The sequence below is a fragment of the Pocillopora damicornis genome, chromosome 10 (assembly GCF_964200805.1).
Source record: "Pocillopora damicornis chromosome 10, jaPocDami1.2, whole genome shotgun sequence".
Classification (NCBI taxonomy): domain Eukaryota; kingdom Metazoa; phylum Cnidaria; class Anthozoa; order Scleractinia; family Pocilloporidae; genus Pocillopora; species Pocillopora damicornis.
Window position 1 is genome coordinate 11,546,796 of NC_142679.1, and position 21,139 is coordinate 11,567,934.

The 21,139-nt window shown below is 38.9% G+C and overlaps 1 protein-coding gene across 1 annotated transcript in view; it reads left to right on the plus strand.

Moving 5' to 3' along the window:
* The first annotated feature begins 932 nt into the window (after window positions 1-932).
* Window positions 933-21,139, plus strand: part of LOC149038912 (polycystin-1-like) — a 35,519-nt gene continuing 15,312 nt past the window's right edge. Inside the window, exons 1-14 of the mRNA XM_089185719.1 lie at window positions 933-1,133; window positions 1,224-1,599; window positions 9,265-9,509; window positions 10,008-10,140; window positions 10,455-10,871; window positions 11,271-11,454; window positions 12,052-12,536; window positions 12,790-12,924; window positions 13,362-13,561; window positions 14,185-14,326; window positions 14,630-15,087; window positions 15,804-16,026; window positions 16,375-16,547; window positions 17,090-21,036. Coding sequence (XP_089041845.1) covers window positions 933-1,133; window positions 1,224-1,599; window positions 9,265-9,509; window positions 10,008-10,140; window positions 10,455-10,871; window positions 11,271-11,454; window positions 12,052-12,536; window positions 12,790-12,924; window positions 13,362-13,561; window positions 14,185-14,326; window positions 14,630-15,087; window positions 15,804-16,026; window positions 16,375-16,547; window positions 17,090-21,036 — 7,319 coding nt within the window. The remainder of the gene's footprint in view (window positions 1,134-1,223; window positions 1,600-9,264; window positions 9,510-10,007; window positions 10,141-10,454; window positions 10,872-11,270; window positions 11,455-12,051; window positions 12,537-12,789; window positions 12,925-13,361; window positions 13,562-14,184; window positions 14,327-14,629; window positions 15,088-15,803; window positions 16,027-16,374; window positions 16,548-17,089; window positions 21,037-21,139) is intronic.

The window sequence follows — 21,139 nt, forward strand, 5'->3', positions numbered from 1 at the left end:
CTGCCTCGAATCTAAGCCTTCTTAATCTTCTTTGTCCATGTGTTGTCGAATATTTTTCTCTGGGGGGGAGAAGAGGTGTTGATGGATGGAGTCGTGGCATTTCTGAATGATGGTTTTTCCAATTTCGAAAATATCTCTTATGTTCATGGTTTTGATGATAAATACCTGTCTTCGATAAAGCAGTTACTCAAATTTATCAAATCTTTCATCGATATCGGGGAAAAATTTTTTTTTCAGAACCGAAGAGATCTTTCTCCGGGCGAATATTGTGATCGTCTGGTTGGGGGTAATAATGTGACTCTTTGGAGACACATCTATTTTGCTTTAGCGACCTAAAGATATGCGTCAAGAGAAACTAATTCTTTATTTTCTCTTGATTTATGCAAAAATTTTTAGGCCAAGGGCTGATAAATTAATAATGATAATTGAACTGAGAAGAGTGCAGTTTGGTCTGAAATTATTTGAATGATTTCAAAATTGAACGAGCGCGCAGCGCAGGTTTGACTACAAACTGCAAGTATGAATTCAGATCAAAATTGCACGACTATAAGTTCAGTTACCTCTTTATCACATTCATTTTGAAATCGCAAAATTCAGTCACCCCAATATAGAATATTTTTAGTCTGTACAATCATTTTATTTTTCCAGGCTGAGCTGGTTTATGAAAATTTGCAAAATTATTATTGATGTACCGCTGACCAACCAACCAGACCTGTTTGTTAGAGGAGGAGTTTTTGACCCTGCTCTAAGTGATCGTATGCTCATCTCTGGTATAGTGAAAGAAAAAGCGAGGAAAGACTCCCGTAAAATCATCCATTTTAGGAGCTACAAAAATTTTGATCCGGTGAAATATTATAACCTACCAATGAATGCACCTTGGCACGTCGGAAACCTGTTTGACGATGTAGAGCTGTACTATTGGGATAGAAATCATGCAAGACATCGTGGACGAATGCTTCCCTCAGAAAAAGAGGCGAGTAAGGGATAACAATACACCCTATATGACGACTGCATGGAAACATGCCATCCGAGCAAAGAGAAGAGCTTTTAAGAAGTATCTAAATGAAAGGGCACAAAACTGGGAAGAGAAAGTGAAATGTCGCAATGAGGCAGTCAGACAAAGAAGACTTGTTGTACGGCAATGCTGGAAGAAAAAGACTTCTGACGTTAATGAAAACCCAAGAAATTTTTTTCGAAACTATTAAACCGTTTCTTGGATCTAGGAAGGGGTCATGGGAACTAATATTAACTTAAAAGTTGACAGCAAGATCATTGGCAGCCAAGAGACTATCGCGGAAATATTAGCAGATCATTTTGCAACAATAGCAAGCGATACCAGAGATGTCAACTTAAGAAACTCCTCGGAGAGTGACTTAAATAACCATCTAAGTGTCTTGCAAATACGAATGGCGAATAGTTCAAACCCAATGATCAAGTCCAATCCAGTTAACCAGGTACAAGTCAGAAATGCTCTGGAGTCACTTAATACAAGAAAAGCATCTGGACGTGACAATTTGCCAGCCAGAGTACTGAGGTATGGAGCGGAAAAACTCGCTATACCACTGGCGAAACTATCGACCAATGACTGTCCTTTCAGTGGTTAGTAAGGTGTTTGAGCAGCTACCCAGCGACCAGATTTCAAAGCAATTTGACAACCGTTTGGACCCTCGAATCACGGCATACCGTAAACGCTATAGTTGTGAAACAACACTGAAGCGTGGGAATCAGCACGTGACAACTAGCAAACTGTTAAAATCTTGTCTACCGACTTTAGTAAGGCTTTCGATTCGCTCCATCCTTCCTTAATGATCAGCAAATTAAAAGCGTATGGATTTCATGACGAACTGCGTGATCCACTTCGATCTTACCTGTGTAATCGATTGAACCGAGTGAAACTGGGAGCTTTCAGAAGTGAGTGGAGGCAGACAGATAGGGATTGCCCACAAGGATCGGCCCTAGGCCCATTGTTCTGGAACATTTTTCAAAATGATTTGACGTACATGATTACTTCGCATCTCTCCATATATGCGGATGACCATCAAATGTATGAAACAGCGGGGGACCCGAAAATGGCTTACACCAATCTTATGAAGAATGCCAATAGGGCCACCGAATGGTATGCTAGCAATCTGCTAAAAGGAAACCTGAGCAAATATCAAACTATGACTTTAAAGCATAAGTAGACAGAAAGTAACATTCCATTACAATTTCAAGGAAGCACTATTGAATCTTCTGAATGTCTTGAGTTGCTAGGTTGAATTTTAACATTCGCATTATTGAAATCTGTAAGAGGGCGAGTCAAAAGGTAGGCGTAATGTTGAGGCTCAAAAAACTTATTCCTACCAATGATAAATTAACTCTCTATAAATCAGCTATATTGCCTTACTCAACCTATGGCCACCTGACTTGGCATTTCTGTGAAATGAAAGAAAAAAAGAAAGCTCAAACTTATTCAGGAAAGAGCACTACACGCAGTTTTCCTCGATAAGCAATCAAGCTACCAAGCATTACTGGACAAGAGTGATCTAACGACGATGATCTAAGGGTGGCGGAGTTTGTCATCCCCAGATTTAGGACAAAGAGGTATGGTAAACATTCGCTCACCTACCTGGGACCAAAGTTGTGGAATAAGTTACCACGCGAAATTAGAACCCTCCCATCATTATTCCGTTTTAAACATCGTATCCGAAAATTTGATTTGAGCGTAATGGTAGAAGACGACAATTTTTCCAATTGCATCCTTTGTAATTCTTAATCTTTTCTCTTTTTAATAATTTATTCCATTAGTCGATAGTTAATAGGTTTTTAACTATATTATATTGTTAATTATATTGTTAGGCTTTTTTTTAATAGTCAGGAGCCCATCACTTGGAGCCTTCAACTGCCCTGTATTTTTGTCACTGCGTTTTCACAGACAAGTCTATTATTAGTTTGAATTTACCAGGTCATTATCTTTGGACTCTTTTAATGAAGTTTTCTTTAGAGGAGCCAGAATCAGAAGACGAATGACCTTTGCTACACACGAAAATTAAAAAAAGGAATAAATACAAATAAAAATATAACGATGATCCGCACTCCTACGTATTTTTTCGCAAGTATTTTACGGGAAAGGATAGTCTAAAAATAAACCGTTCTGTGAAAACGCTATGACATAGGGTCAGTATGTAATAGTTCATTAGAAAATAGTTAGTTGGTTATTAACTATATAAAGTGTCCCCTACTAGTAGAGGGGTTTTTAACCCCATCGGCCAGGTATTCAAGACATATTAATAGAGTTTATGATGATGATGAAAAGTTTTCTTTAATTTTCCTCTAATTTGATTCTTTATTTTAAAGAAGACTTGAAATCTGATTGGTTGTTATGTTTTAGTGAAGCTGTCTCATTGAATCGGTAAAAGATGTGATTTAGAGTAAAAATTGGTGTGATTCGTGGATAAATCGCACCGATGAGAGCAAATAAGATTGCTAGGATTACGTGTGATGTCAAAATGGATGTTATAAATGATGGTAGTTAAACTGATTGGAGTGCAACAGTTCTGAAATCATACGTGTGATATCAAAATCGAACGAGCGCGCAGCCAAATATTTCGACTCTTTTCCTTACCGCTGAACGTATTCATTTCCTGTCGAAATCATGATATGTTATGACCAACATAACAGAGTTCGATAAACATGCAAATTTCCTAAAAGGGGCGTACTTGCAATGGGGCGAAATCACTTGTTATCTTAAGTTGTGGGTTTTGCCCTCACCCACTTGAATTAATTTGCACTAAGTCCTACTTCAAGTGCAGGGAAAACATCCTCATTAGCAATCAAAAATCACAGATTAATTAAAGCTTAAGTCACGTTTCACACGAAACAAAAGCGGTCTATTAATGTTCCGCACAAAAAGTGGATAGAATTCTCTTTGATCAAACGCAAGACGCGCGTGTAATTTTATTGCCTAGCCTGGTTACCGTCAAAACCAGTTTTAACTGAACACTGCGTTATGAAACCAAGTGCAATGAGCTGTCAACTTCTTTTAATAATCAGTTATATCAAGATAAGTTACAATTTCAAAACCTGGCATTTGAATGTACCATTAAGACCTTTCATGGTAGGAGGATAATGAAATCACGTACTTCTCGTGCAAGGTGATGGTCAAATATACGAAACACAAATTACACGTATGGTAAAAAAAGAGAAAATCGTCGTGGAAAGTTAGAGAAGCAGCACAAAACACATAGCGATCCCTGACTCATGTCATTTAAATGGAGGTGGAAAAATTGCGAAAACGAATTAGCCGTGCAGCCTACCACCAAGCGAGCTGAAAATTATCCTTCACTAATATGGCTCCAGAAACTTTCGTTGTATATATTTTGGTTTGTCTTTCATTCAAGAAAACCAATTATAAAGAAAAAAATTCCAAACTAGGTTTCTCATAGAAATTATTTAAACACTGAAAAAAATCCCCCAAAGAATTAAAATGCCTTTGGAGTGACTGGATACCTGCATTAGTGAGTTAGAGCCGAGTGAGGAACTTGCTCCTAAGAAACATCCTCAGAATTTACAGTCAACTCAGAGAAGATCTTTAGTCTGTATTTTTATGATTATATGTTTTGTTTAACTTCAAAACCCTAGAAAGAGTTTGACAACAACACCAACTTTCATTTCTTGGTGCTCGTGAAGTTATCATTTTAACTGGAATAATTAAAAAAACTCGAAAGCCATGTTTTAACTTGGAGATGTAACAGAGGTCTTTTAGATAGAAGCTAAACCAAAGATAGATGTGATTTTTACATAAATCTTCCATCGAGGGTTTCTCGTGTCGCCAGATGTACGAAATGGATTTAGGCGTTAAATAATTAATTTCAGCTCTTATAAAATAGTGACAAGTGTAATTAAAAAGATGGAGGTTTAGTAGAATTAGTCAAAACCCAAGACTTACTGTTGTAAAGACAAGGGGAAAGTATGGTTTTAGTGTCTAAGAATTAAGGTGTTTCAGCGCGTCATCTGAATCAAGTTTAGCTCCATAATAATTTTTGCTCTCGAAGATGGACATCACTAAAGTACAGGATTATGTTTAAGTCATATGCATCAATATTTTCATTAACAGTTACAGTTATACAGGCGTTGTTTTATCTTGTTGCAAATTACCATGCCGTTAGGTGTGGTTCCTTTATTGAGCCTTACCCGACTCGAGACACAATGATAATCACGCTGATAAATTCAGTATCAGCACGGTAATAATCAGAATTCAATGAGGTTGAAATAAACCGAGTACCTTCGCACCGGGGGGTTGCATGTTAGATACGGTTATAATGATTTTCTGCAGCCAATCAAGAGAATATTCTGGAAGAAAAGTTACATTCGCTGCGTCAATTACTTAGCGGCTTGTGTGTTATGTCATGACAGCGATCCGTGGCTTAAGAGGCGAAAATTCTTAAACAGAAATTTATTCGGCATCCCTGACGGCGGCAATATTTTCGAAAGAGATACTGGCGATCGGCTTCGAACAACTTAAAATAAAACTGTTCACAGAATGCAGTGGAGAGATCCTCTTTTACTTCAAATAATAGTCGTATCTTTCTTCAGAGTTATTCTGGTACAGTTCATAGTTATTACCTCGTTGAAAATCTTTTCAAGATGTCAAATAAGTTTATCGATTTATATATTTTTTTCCTTGTAGGGCTCAAGTAATTGCAGCGATCAAGTGCCTCGTAAGTAGAACATTTTCGTAACTTGGGTAGACCAACTCAGCCCGATAGAGTCAGTTACAGTAACCAATAAACAGTAAATGTTTGGTTAGATCGTATAGAGGTAAACATATATTTACAAAGCTCCCTTCAACATTATTTTGATTTTCAGTGAAACGGCAATTCCAAATCTCAATTTTTTTGTCTTTCTGAAGGCAAAAACGTTTTCAAACTAAATCTATAGTCCACTCGAAAGATCGATTTGGAAAACTCAGAGTAGGGTGATAAATAAATAATGCGGTATATTGTTTGAGTGAATTTTAGCTTTTCCTCCCTGCTAAGCTGTTTTCCTTTTCAATATTTCTTTTGTCAAATTACCTCGCTTGAATTCTTTTGCCCGCAAAGAAACGAAACATGCAATAACCTTTAGTTTCCATTTGCTCCACTCAGGAATAAAGTTTACAAAGTCAAAAGGTATTGTTGTTACTTGAACTCAGGACGTCCCCACAAACTTTTGACCGTTCGAATTTTCAAATTTAGTGGAAATTAATGGCGATATGAAAAAAAAAAAAAAAGATTCATATAACCGTAAGATTGAGCAATATATGTTAAAAAGAGATGTCAAATTAGCTTAAATTTTGTATATAGTTTGTGAGCACCGATCGAGAGGGAAGGAACATATTTCTGTAACACGAAATATAAAAACCTGATAATCCTGACTTTTTGAATTTTAAACTTAATTCAAACTCGATAACACTTCTTACGGTTTTGTTTAGAATACAGGGAACAAAGACAGTGGAAATATGCGACTGCTACTATTAACAGCTAGACTGACAAATACACGTTTCGTTTCATCGTACTCATGATCAGATATTTCAAAAAGTAAGATGACGACTTGACTAAGCCAGGATTTGACAAAGTAAACGAATACGAAAATTTGAAAATAACAACAAGGATTTTCCTTTCAAAGTATCGGGAATCAGCTTGTATGTTTGCGTGGGAAACGGGGAGAAAATATTGGGACAGTTTGGGGGAAGTCTGGAGCCTCTTTTGTTATAGTATGTGATTACTATTTGAATAAGAAACACTAATTTCTTTATATGTCTTTGCCAGAAACACTAGTCACATAATTCCCATTTTAAAACAGGTGTGAGAATGGCAGATGTTAATCATGTTCAAAAAAATAATAACTAAAAAAAAGTGTTTCTTAAATCCAGAGAACCACAGTAAGTAATATGTGTTGTAGTCCATACAGGAACTATAAGCATTGTATTGTATATGGATTGTTACCAAAGAGTCAAGAGTTATTTTTTCCCCCTAACACTCACATCCAAATTGAATACTTAGCTCGACCATGACGTTCTATTTTGTCAAAGCTCATTTTTTTAAATCCATACTCTTCATATACCATCGTGTTCGCCCCAATTTGGTTTTTCTTCTACTACTTGAGCAAAGTCTTGACTTTAGGCCTAATTCGACTGCAGAGAAAATTTATCCCAATACAGTAAAAACGTTCCTTTTAAGAAGACGCAACTTTCCTTGCACATTCTCGCCATTTTTCCTTGAGCGGTGATCGAGAATCTACGAGAACAATTAAAAGAATTTAGTCATTAAGTGATGTAAACGTTTGTAAATACCAACCGGAGCTGACTGTATTTGAAACAACGCCTCTCTTCAAGCAATTCTTATTCATTTTAACGCCCACAGCTGCTCTAGAACTTTAATCTTGTATTGGTGGGTATCCTGTGGTACCACGCCTCAATTCCATGTAAGTCTTCGGGTAGTGTGATTTCTTGATAGCGGATTAAACCATCCAGTTGTGTTTACAATCCAATGTATTTCTTGTTTGATTTCGGCCATCGAACAACACAAATCTTGTAGCTCAACAATGAACCGTGGAGCTCAAATACCTTAAGAATTAGATCATGACATGAATTCTTACTTCTACTCCTTGCTTTTACCGGTCGGAATATAAGGCTTCGGTCCAGTTGAAAACTATAAAAACCTGGCTACGACAAAAGCAAAACAAAAAATGAAATAAAACAAAACAAAGTAAACGAACATAGCCAAACCGAAAGAAAGGGAAAAATAACTGAAAAAGACATATTGCTACTAAAGTTAGTTGAAGAGAAAGCTTCCAGCCCATTTTTACTAATCGATCTCTGATTAAATTTTTTTATCATGGTGCGAAGTTACGTCAGATTTGACTGTGTATAGCGTAAACGGATCATCCTCGGTATAAGAATCTGTTAGGTTCAGGAGTGACCTAGGACAAAGAAAACAAAGAAGCCACTTAGAGCGACTAAAGAAAAAGACACTCCGCTGGTTGTTACACAGAGATAAAGTAACAGTTCGAAATGGCAGAGGCTGCAAAGACTGTTTTGGACTTTGATGTTAAAATGACCAAATTCGGTGCCTCTCAGAATGGTTACAGCCTCTGGAGTTATCCTGTCACCTTTTAAAGTGTTTAAGACCGAAGTATCGACAAGTTTCTCGTTGCATGAGAATTTTTTAATACCCGCTGACCCTCCTAGGGCTAATTCTCGCGAAAGTGGATCCATTCAAAACATCGATCTTACACAAACCAAAAAGATTCATTTCCCCTTACTAATAAATCAGGACTGCTCATTCCATCCTTTTTTAAACATATGAACGTAACGTTTGAATTACTCTGGGCATCTCGTTTTTTAAATGTCTTCACTTTGTTTTGATTTGTTTTGTTTTTTTAACTCTAAGAAGTTACGTTAATGACCCTCTGAGGCTCTAGCATCTATAGGGGCGGAAAATTCTGGTAATTTCGGAACATCTTCGGAGTCTTCCGTCGTGAAATATCCTAGAATTTTGAAAAGGTTGGAGGGGAGGTAGACCTCAACAACAAGGAAACTTCTCTCTATAGCATTGTTACTTTTAATAGTTAAAAATTTGCTTACTAAACGAGTCAATCAGGTTGTATGTACCGTTTATCTTAACTGCAAGACTTTTCCCTATAATTCTTAATACGGACCTCTCAGTGATTAACTTAAGGGTTTCATGTACTCATTTTCTTCTCTGACATTCTTTCACGAAGATTCACAAGCTCTGACGCTAGTTGTCGGTTAACCAACTATAGCTTTTTATATGGCTTTTAAAATTAAGTAAATTTAGATCTCTATGATAAAGCGTTCAGTAATATAGTAGAAACGTGAAGAAAGATCAGTTTCCAAAGATCATGAAGTTTAATGACTGTCGAAATTGAATCTGTAAAATTATTTATTCTTCGTAAACCTAGGGTCATACCTCAACTTCTAAATTCTCGTAATTTCCAAGGGGACAATGGGAATGGCTGTCGTTGGAAAAAACCCAGGGGTAGCTCAGGCCGAAGGCAGAGAGTCGGCCGTGTAAAAATACCGCGGTGGTAGGTCAGTAGTCGATGGACCATGGATCAGATTTCTAGATGATTGATTTTTTGAAGTAAGACTTTCCTTTTAGTATTAGCAGTAAGCCGTCCTGACACTGTTCACAAAAATTAACGTTGAGATAAATATGGCTCAGTACAACGACAAAACTTTGTTCAAATAGTCGGCCTTGAAAGTTTACTCCATTTTTCCAGGTTGGCTTCAGTGTACCCATTTGAACGTTGCCGCAGAGAGGAATGGTGCAACTTGTACGCCAAGGTCTAACCCAGAATGTGGCGGAGTTATTGATGGAAGAACTGATACTGGAAGTACCGAGCGATTCATTAAGATCACATTTGCTCGTGATTTTCTCGTTAACAAGTTGGTGATACAACTGGGCAGCCCGAATCCACAGATCAGTGATATATGTTTGAACTTCTCAGATTCCTCATTAGAATCAGTAAGTTTTTTTTCTGTTTTACGAGGATGAATCATAATGCCTTCTTTGAGATGAAAAAGTGTTTTTTTCTCTTAATCGCGACGCAATAATTTTGTAGTTATTCTCATAGATTTCACTGGAGTATAGACCGTTGTCGTACTCCTGTCTCCTACCTCCAATCAATGGCATTCTTGCCAAAAATTAAATCGCTATAGAACAAAAGAAGCACTCTAAAGCTGGGGATACCGTCTGCTAACGACAGGAGTGCGGTAGTGACTCAACGTTTAAACTGTCATTGCATTTGCTTGTAACAAGATTCCACTGCTAACTACGAAAGAACTGGATTGTGCATAACAACACCATGTTGAATAAATTTGAAAACATCATTATCACCGGCGGGAGGAATGCTTGACTGACTCCCTAGACACGTGCATGTCAACTCAATTAATCCAAACAGTAGCTCCATAGTGCAAGAAACTTCTCTACAGTGTTCACAACAACTTCTTAAATCTCATGCAGATAACCTTAACACCCAACGCAGTTAAGGAAGAGATTACCTTTACACCGCGTGTTGTAAAATGGGTTCAGATATTCTCTACTACAGCTGGTGGATTCAGAGAAATAGAGGTGTACCACGATCACTGCATTAGAGGTAAATAGGCTTTTTAGGCAACCTTAGCCGCGGTGCAATCGATGCAAGTCTCCATCAAATAATGGCTGTGAACACTGCAGCTAGAATTTCTTTGGTAGTGTTTGTATTTGGGTTTGGTGCGAAAAATGATGCCAATACATACTTAGATGTGGGGCACATTAAAATGGAGGAATGAGTCGGGTAGGAAGTCCATCAATAATCCGCCGTCTTACCCCTTTCCTCTTTGTCTTAGTAGCTCAATCAGCACAAGATCTGTGATCGAGGATGTTGCACATTTATCTGGCTTAAGAATTCTCTGTAATCTCACCTTGCAGATAGACAATGTGACCTCATCAACCTTCTCCCTTCTAATGACAGCGGTCCCATCGCCCTTGTTGACGACACTGTTATGTTCAGCATCCAAATGGCCATACCAGAACCTGTAAATGTTCGCTTCACCACCAAATCCCACTCAGACGATGGATACATTTTCAAGATTAGTACTATCTATGTTAAATTATTTCGTGTAGTTTCTGATGCAGAGACATTATTACAGCAGAGGAACTTTAGCGATGTCATGGGTGTAGGCTGGCGCACACTCTGGGTAAATTACCGCTGCACGAGTGTCATTCTTGGCTCAGGAAATGATGTAATTTTGAAATTCGACGACATGGTTAATCACCAAATCATTCATTTCATCAAGTTTGAAAAGCCACTGAATAGAAAGACCATTCTGCTGTGTAATAGAAGAGGTAAACCTCACGTCTATATAGTAACTGTATCCTAGAAAATGGACAGGGATAAATCATTGCACATCTTCGACTCAATAACTTTTGTCGTTGCTAGGGACTTCCCCTTTTCACCTTCTTCCCGGGAGAGTGAGAAAGACACATTCTAAACAAGACAGATCACTTGCAACCCAACTAAACATAAATGAATAATACAATAACACTAAAACTAACCACCGGTGTTAGAAGGTTAAGAGAAAGCTAACTGCTGACTGGATTCTGCGGCAAATTGGTGAGATTTAAAGTCGTAGTTATGCGCAAAGAGAGAGATTTATAAACTCATAAGCAGCTCACTAACTCACTCCAAACTGGCCACAGATAGGTATTGAAACTTTTACTTTATTTTCGTTGTCATCACTTTAGACAAGTGTCATAATGATGCTAGTTACTACTGGCCATTAGACAAAGCAATCGGCGAAGTCTTACACGACGTACAAGGTAGAAGTGATGGTAAAGTAAAAACAACTCTGATAGAAAGCGATGTTTGGGTCAGCGGTCCAAGATGGCACTCTGTGAGTTCAGCTGCATTAAATCTATTTAAATCTGGGTAAGTGTGTACCTCTTCAAGGATCGTACTGTATGGGAAAAAACGAAGTGTTGGATGGTTACATACGCATGATTTGAAATCACAAGTATGATTTCAGACCAAAATTGCACGACACGAGGTTCAATTACCACTTTATTACATCCATTTTGAAATCGCCCAAATACAGGACTTGGTCAGTTCAAATATTTTATTGATGCAGTTCTGGGCCAGTTTGAAATTAAATTCATCCATTTTTTTGGGGAGGGGGGGGAATAAGAGTTTTGGAAGAAAAGTTACAAAATTTGCCATATGATACTCTTTATCTTTCATTTTCCTGCAATTTGATTGGTTACTTAAACAGGCCTTAAAATGTGGTTGGTTGTTTTGTTTTTAGTGTAGCCTCCTCATTGGCTGGGAAAAAGATGGGATTTAAAGCAAAAAATTGTGCGATTTGTGAATAAATCGCATCAATTAGAGCCAGTCAGATTACAGGGACCACCAGTGATTTCAAAATGGATGTAATAAAAAAAGAAATCGCCCCAGATTATTCTAAAAGAAAGGGTAATGAATTATCAGCCACTGAGTTTATTGACCAAGATTTTCCTGTTGTTTTCCTAGACCCATTGCCTTGATACAGAACCTTTCATCAACGTGCCTTGGTGATATTCAACAGTGCTATGACGGTCTCACTGTAGCATTTTGGTTCCAACTAACTGAGAATATTGCTGACTCTCAGTGGCTGTTATACTCCGCTAAAGACTTTACAGACATTTCCATAACAGTACAGTCGAATAACATAACGGGTGCCTTTTTCATCTCTGGAAACACGTGGTCGGCCACTTTTGACGTCACACTCCATCAGTGGCATCACGTGGCTTTCACGTGGGCAAAGAGCAATGGCTTCATAGCTATTGTGAACTTTGTACACGTGAAACAGGGTGGTGTAGATTCTTCTTTGACATCTAGTAGTGGTGACAATCCTTTAACCATTGGTCGAGGACTAACGAAATCTTCCCTTTATATGAGCCACGTTGTTGTATACGAAAGGTTTCTCAGTTCGTCGCAGATTCAAAGGATCGGAAAATGCACTAATCTTGTCTCAGGTGAGATTTTAGATCTGCAAATGATGGTAAAAACGTTCGTCGCAAATCATGCACGGTTCTTAAGCCCTTTTTTTCGTCTGTTATAATCAACTTCAGGTTTAATGCTTTAGGTGTAAGGGTTGAGCAAGGGTTATAGTGCAGCACGATGGGATGCAAGCTAATATTGCACTCATGATTGGAATCAGATGAAGTGCAGGTCTTACTTACAAAACATGCTAATACAGCGACCTGTTTGTTTCTTTATTTCCTATAGACACAGATCCTGAGTCGTATGGTGTCATTACAGGAATTGTCCCTGATGACCAGTTCATTGCTTCATCCAGCCTCAACCAACAATCAGGTCCTCACCAAGGAAGGGCTCGTGTCAGCCAACCAGGCTTGTTCTCGGGTAGGGGATTAATTGATAAAAAAAAATAAATAAAAAAATAAATAAAAATAATAATAATAATAATAATAATAATAAAAACTACGGTGAGGGCTCCAATGAGATCCAATTCCCCGTTCTTTATTAAGTCTCTTTTAATAATAAGCCATTTGTCAAGGACTTTTTGTTTCTGTTAAGCCCCCTTCTTTCCCTTTCTTCCAAACGAAAACTCTAAAAGAAAAACATAAGGAAGATGTTACCACTAAGATGACCTTATGTTAATGGTTTAACTGTAGTATTGTTATCAATTTGGATTGAACTGCGTTTCGGAAGCGAACATATTCGTTTCAAATCTGTATTGGTGTACATTTTAGATATAAAAGTAAAATGCACCATTTTAGTCCCCATACAACAATATCACAACAACAACAACAACAACAACGTTTTGGTTGTCAATTCAGGATCATGGATCCCAAATGTTCAGTCAAAGTCTCAATATCTTCAAGTCGATCTTCTTCAAGTCAGGAACATCAGTGCTATCATGACTCAAGGAAGGAACGAGTGGGAGTGTAACTGTGGCGAGTGGGTGACATTGTACACACTCTCTTACAGTCTCTGTGGCAGCATTTGGTCGGACTACATAGCCAATGGCAGCATTAAGGTAAGGCTACTTTATTCTGTAACTTATCATTATGTTCGCGCCATCCTTATTATCCTCATTATCTCCATCAGCTTTGTCATCATCATCATCGAATCCTATCCTTTGTCGTTATATTTCTGCCCCTCACCATGGCCATTATCATCATCTTCATCATCATGATCACCATCATCGCTGCCGTCACTCTCATAACCGCCATCCTTGCCACCACGATCAGTGCGTTCTCTTAATCACGACAGGTACAGAAGATGAAAACTTCAGCTCAGTACCTGTTATCAGCGACAAACTTGTCGACACATTGCTATTGAAATCCCAACATTCTGGAATAGCATATCAATTTTACCTCTGATGCCTTTACTTCCATCCACCCTTTCCACCAGAAAAATATTGGACTTTGTTTTCCGTCTGTGATTTCACAACACTAAATTGTGGGAGGGAGGTATTGTAGCAAACTACACTTTAGTTTAAAACTAATTCCTAAATATATCCTTTAAAGCGGTTACATGGATGTTATGTGTCAACTAATTTTGGCACCGATTTGTACTATTTGAGTCTTCAGTAGTGCAGTCTCCAGAAAGCTTCCCTCCGCTGCAATTTTCATTATTAACATCATTTGTCCTTCGCAGTATTTTGTCGGAAATCACGATGGGGAAACTATAGTGTCCAACTTCCTGTGTCCTGACCTAACGGCCCGAGTGTTACGTTTCCATCCTTTCTCTTGGCATAATGCCATCGCCATGAGGATTGACGTAGTAGCCAGTAAGAATGGTAAGATTTAAGGGTTATTTGTTAGGCCAGCTTTCATTAGTTGTGGTTATTGTCCCCTACAAGGACTGGATGACTGAAATTCTTGCCTGATGTTTAGCGCCTTATTTTATTCACTTAACTTTTACTTCCCCAAGAAGGCGACCTCTTTTTTGTTTACAGGTCAATTAAACATCTGCCAGATAAGGATATTTTGACAGGATTATGACATCCCCTTGCCAAAGAATTTAACATTAGTAAATCTTTGGAAAAGTTGTCTGCGCCACTTAACTTTCATTCTTTTCTTCTCCACATTCACTGATACAGCCGTAAATTACTTGGGTTGCTTTTCCTCGCCAAGTGACATGGTCTTATCAAACGACACCGTCGTATCCAAACTGACTCCAGAGCGTTGTGTCACTGCGTGTGGTAAGGCAGGTAAACGATACGCAGGTATCACACAGGGAACTCAGTGTCACTGCTCTAACGATTCGCCTGATGTCGATAAGGTGACAGACGATGCTGCATGTTATTACCCATGTGAAAGAGACAAAGCACTCAAATGTGGGAGCAACTTATACTTCAGCGTTTACTACGCCCCTGGACAATATGATTTCCCTTTAGCTTTGTCTGTTGCAAGCGCCTCTGAGGCTTTTGAGAGAGTGAAGATTACGGTGACACCAAATTATGGTTCTCTAGTGATGCTAAACTTTGGCGATGGAACAGTGATATATACCAAGAATTCAAGTATTGAATATGTATACACCACTCTGGGATTACACGAGGTACTCTTTTGTATTAGGGCGGGGTTCATAGAAAGTGGAACACAAGACGTGTTCTGTTAAGATAATCTATTTCAACCGCAATTGATTTAGGGAGAGACGATCGAAGTCCCTTAGGAGAACAAATCAACAAAAGTTTTCGGTTTTAAACGCGTTGACTCCTGGGAATAGTCGTCACCATTTTTTTCTCGATCTCAAGGTCTAGGGAGACAACTTATGGCGCCCATTTTCCGACCTATGAGGCGATTCTTATAGCTTTTTCGCCAATTTTCGAGCTTTATGACTTCGCCTCCCGTTTCCAGCGTATCGAAAGAACACGAATAACTCATTATTTTGTTTATGTAGATGGCGAGTGTCACGGGCGGTATCAGACGCGTCTTAAAAAAGCGAACGAAAATGACAGCGGTCGCCACCGGTGCTCGGTGCTGATCAACTAAGCCAATCTGAAACTTTACTACTTAATAAGAAAAGGAAAAGCTAAGAAAACCCAACCTTAAACTGTTTGATCCCAACAGTATACGACCGAAACATCTTGATATTGGTGCTATTAAATTATTGAATTGTTTTAGCGGAAACTACTTGTTATGTAATTAAAAGGAAACTTTTTTGACGTAACGCTCGAAAATTACATGTTTTGGCTTTTAATTTAGATCATTTATGGAACTACTCCACTAAGGGACTACGTTGATGCCAAAATTTAATAGAAATTTATCCTTTAGGTTTATGCAGAAACAACGATTGGTTATTACGGGCAGTGTCAAAAAATCTACGACGTGAAAACCATTAATGTATCCCTTCCGGTCACTGGAGTAAAGGTACAGTGTCCAAGCGTAGTGGAGGCGTGGTCGAGTTTTGAGTGCAGTCTGAAAGTTGGAACTGGATCAAATATGGACATGCAATTTACAACTCCGCTCGGCGAGGTCGTCAATGGTTCAATGGAAGGTACATCTATTTAGTAAATAGATTTCACGTGTCCCTTTTTTTCGCCCTTACCTTATTTCGACGTCACCTTTGATTTATTACTGAACAGAACCACGGCAACATGAGATTTATTTGTTTTAATGTTACGATGCAAGAGTTTATAGGACTTCAAGGGGCTATATTAGCTTGAATAAAATGCTGAAGTTTATTCAGTTCAAGGATTTGACACAAATTTAACAAAAAAAAAATTACCCATGGAGGACTATACATTCAAAGTTCTTTTATTTTTTATCTTCTTGCCTTAAATTTCCTTACAGGTGAACCAAGAAAGCTTCAACAACGAGTAAGATTTTTTTTTTCGTTCTTCAGACTCGACTCCACAAATGGTCGGATATAAAACACGACTCCCATCAAGTGAACCCAAATTCAATTTATCTGATGCTAACAAAACCATCATTTTACCAAATTATTACTTTGGTAAAACTGGAAGACTGGTGGCAGTGAAATCCAATACCACTCGTGCTGGACACATCGAGTTGCAGGTAGGCACGACATTGAATGCACGTATGTGGAAATAAACTTTTATTAATGAGTTCAAGGAAAACTTCAACAAGCTAACCACCAACAAGATTCCAAATTTGATCATTTCCGTCAGCTTTAGGAGTTCCAGCAGAAAACAAGTGAGACACTAAAATCAAAAGGGCTGTCAAAAAAATTGTATTTCTCTTTTTCGGATATAACATATAACATCGGTTATAACACTGTCGTTATTCGCCCCTTTGCTAAATGATGTTTTCATGTCACGTGCTTTTTTACGGTTTTTAGTTGGAACAATTGTAACAATGCAGAAATTTTGTATCTGCTCGAAAAAACGAGATTTTTCACTATGAATAGAAGTTATTGGCACATCATATTCATTACCCATACAGCTTTCAATATTATGATGTCTTCAAGAAAATCCTGGCGAGGAAATTTATTTTTACATTCAGGAATTGTTTTTTCACTCGTCAATTTTAAGCGCAATATACCTTATTCTTATTAATTGCATCGTTTGTGGGCAATTATTCTCCATTTTGATTGGCAGGTTCTCCGTCCTCTTTGCATTCTACCCGCGGAGAACAAATATTGTTTTCAAAATGGGAGCTGTACAACCAAACTTCCTGACTGCTCTCTTAGTAACCTTGGCTACCAATGTTCATCAGCAGCCAACGTTTTCTGTGGTCAAAGTATCGATTGTCAGATGGGTCTGCTTACCTGCCCAGCAAACCAAACCTCGAATTCAACCTTAAGTACACATTATGAAGTAATTTATACTTCGACGCTTTACTTACCTGAAGGGTTTCACATTACGATTGTCAACCAACCGGGTTTCATGGTGCGTACAGCAGATATTGTGTCTATTGGCGCAATTCAAAACATCGCTGCAGGGATAATCTCGACGGAATCAGCAGGAAATGCTTTTATTTTTTACCAACATCACCTTTCAGTTGGAGAGGTAGTGTTAGGGAGAAACAACGCAGCCTTTACTAAGATACATCACACGTTCCATCTTGTGGTCGTTTATCTTCCCCCATCAGAAATGGTGGTCTCTTTAGGAAACTATCCAGTAGGTCATTGGAAACAACAAGGATCTGTCGCATGGAGGAGCATTGAACTTAACATCACGGCCTGTGTTAGCATGAAAAATATTACTTGGGAGGTACCTGATTTCGTTCCAAAGAATAAAACCTTTAATATCGTTGTACCTCCGCATCCCGGACACAACGTCACGTTTGGCATTCAAATTATGGAGGAAAATTCGTCAAACGTTCTGTACAAAAAAGAAGAGAAAGAGTTCTTTTATTCTTGGACGAACGTCTCAAAATCTCTTCCATTAAGATTAGACAGGGAGAGCCAGACCACCTTACTTTTGACAGCTTCCAATCTCCTGTCATCAGCGATGCGCAAGTGTCAAGTCGAAATTATGATTCCCGTAGAAGAGGTTTACCTCTTTAACATCACTTTAACTTCGCTTGGCAATGACACGGAAATCAGTTGGGTCGTAGAGAGAGGAACAAATATTAGTTACCTGGTTTCATTTGGTGACGGAAATTACATTGAAGGTTCGTTTAGAGAGCTAGGAATTTTAGTCGGCTCGTACCTACACAAATACTCAAGAGAGGGAAACTTTACTGTGAATGTGACAGCTTACAATTTTGTGTCGACTGAAACTGTCACTGGTGTAGCAGTCGTCATTGCTCCCATAGTAAATGTTACCTGTAGAGTTATCCATGCTGCTCGTGATATCGAAGTGAATGAAACTATTCAAATTAATGCCACGTTTCCTCAAGGAAGTAACTCTATGGCGCTGGTGGATTTCGCAGATAGTTCAAAAACCACTGGTGTACCAACTCAGACACTCATTTGCAGTGACACTTGTCGGCCAATGTACTCCTTGGTAGTGTCACACAATTACTCCACATATGGTAGTTACACTGCAAACCTGACATTCATTAACTCTGTCAATAAGAGAACCTGCTTACCAAACATCTTTGTCCATAAGCCTGTGTATCCTTTGACAGGCTTTAACATAACATGCCCTCTTGCCAACCTGTCCACGCCAACTTTCTGCATGTTGGATGTGACGGGCGGAAACGATTTTTGGTGCGACTGGGACTTTGGCGCCAATAGCCAAAAAGGTAAAAGCCATTACTGGAATCTGACACTACCAGTTGCAAATAACTACTCGGACGTTGGAAATTTTACCATCAGGACTAATTGTAGCAACCGTTTGTATAACACAACTGTGATAGGAAATGCTATTGTACAGGAACCAATCACAGGCTTTGTTGTAACGTGCCCAGAGGCACAATCTGTTGATGAAGCTTTAAACTTGGACGTGCAAGTCGCAACTGGAACAGGAATGAATTTTGAGATCAGTTTGAAACATGTTTATGCTGATAACCTCACGTTACGACTGACCAACTTTACAGATCATAAGTCACCAACGTTTTCTATAAGCCCACAGAAATTTCCAGTAATTGGAATTTACCTTTTGACGGTGAAAGTCGCTAATCTGGTAACACCACAACAGATTTACACCCGTGAGATAAAGGTCGATAAAGTGATCGCCAACCTTCGTCTGCTTAATAACGATACTTTCATTCCTGTAAACAAAACTATTAAATGTGAGATATCGATAGATGCCGGGACTAACATAACTTTGGACTGGGACTTTGAAGATGGACGGAGATCCGTATCACTGTTTACCGGAGACTCTTTAAGGTTACTCGGTGACTTTTTGGAACATTTATATACAGACCATGGAGCTTACCTTCTAAACGTCACAGCCTCAAACCCCGTCAGTAAAGTGACAGTTACCAAATATCTTTACGTGCAGTATATTGTAAAAGATATTGAAATCACATCAGACAGTCCACAGGAAATTCCACCGGGCACTGTAACGTTCACGGTGTCTGTAAAACCGGACACTCACCCACCTACAAATGCTACGATAGACATGGACTTTGGTGACAGTACGAACAGGATGAACATACCTCTCGGAGAGGCGCAAAGCATCAACATCACCAACAACTACATAACCCCTGGGATGATACGAGTAAATATGACCATGAGAAATGATGTTAGCTCCGTCAATCTAACGCATGTGGTGGACGTTCAGCGGAGTATTAAAGACCTGCAGATTTTGGCTTACCACACTGATGGAGACGCCGGATATGGTGCCCCGGGAGGAGGACCAAACAGGGCGGACTTTCCAATGGAATACGACGTTCTGCTTGTTGCCAACATTTCAGACGGAACAGCAGTAACTTACCGATGGGATTTTGGAGATGGAACTTCGGTTGAAACGAAGAAAATAAATGTATTACACCGTTACCTCAGCCCAGAGGGATTTGCAGTCACTATAGAGGCAAAGAACTCTATTAGTGATGCAAGTGTCAGTCGCACGATAAGAATAATGAAGAGTATATTTAATGTTTCGTTTGAAAACGACAGCCCAACAGTGCATGAGTTCAACACCACGCTGTTTATTACGATCGGACAGCGAGGTACTGATTCCTGTTTCCTGGTAGACTTGGGTAACAGCACAAGAATTCTTTACAAAGGATTCAGTGATGTGAGTTGTGATGACGAGCTGAAGAAAACAAACGATGTTAGAGTTCTACCATCCCTTAACTTTAATATCACTTTTGAGTACTGGCAGAAAATAGATTACGCTGTGAATCTAACAGCTCTCAATTCCGTGTCTAGAGTTACTATTCACGGCTGGGTGGTTATCTTGCACCTTCCTTGTGACTTCCCCGTTGTACGAATACCCGATGCTGGACGATCATTTGGCACTCGCCGAAAGTATTTCAGAGCAGATTACGTAACAATCAAATCCCGCTGCACTATTAACTGTTTGGCATCAAGAGAGACATCATTTCATTGGGAACTCACACGGATTTCGTCTGGAGCTGACAATGGCACCACTCTTCGGACAGATAGTTTTGACAAGAATCAATCCGTGTTAATTGTACCGCAGCGATCATTGCCGTACGGAACTTTCATGGTCCGACTCAATGTGAGTATGGTTGGGCTACCTCTTGTTCACAGACACAAGAACGCGTACATCGAGATAATGCCATCGCCGTTACTCGCAAAAATCATTAGTGGAAATGCCTGGAGTCAGTCGGTGTACAAAAAAATAGTCCTTGATGCTTCACATTCACATGATCCTGATTATGGATCAGAAGACAAACATGGTCTTGAGTACTTTTGGTACTGCAAGACGACAACTGAAAATTACGAATTTCCCTCTGTTCCGAGTAAAAATTTCACAAACAGTAATAGCACTGATTCGAGTGGATGCTTTAGAAATGGAACCAGACTTCTGCCAGTTAGCACAGACATTCTAGAGATCCAACCGAATGTGCTATGGGTAAACACGACGTATGTATTTAAATTCTTCGTAACAAAAGACTCCCGAATGGCTATGTTTTTTGTTCATGTCTCCCTGACATATGAAGACCCACCTACGATGAGCATAAGGTGGGTAGTTCAAATTACTTGTTTATTTCCGACATAGTGTTGAGAGTAATTTTCGATTTGATGGTTTTGTGACGCACACCTAAATGTTAAACAAATCAGGTTG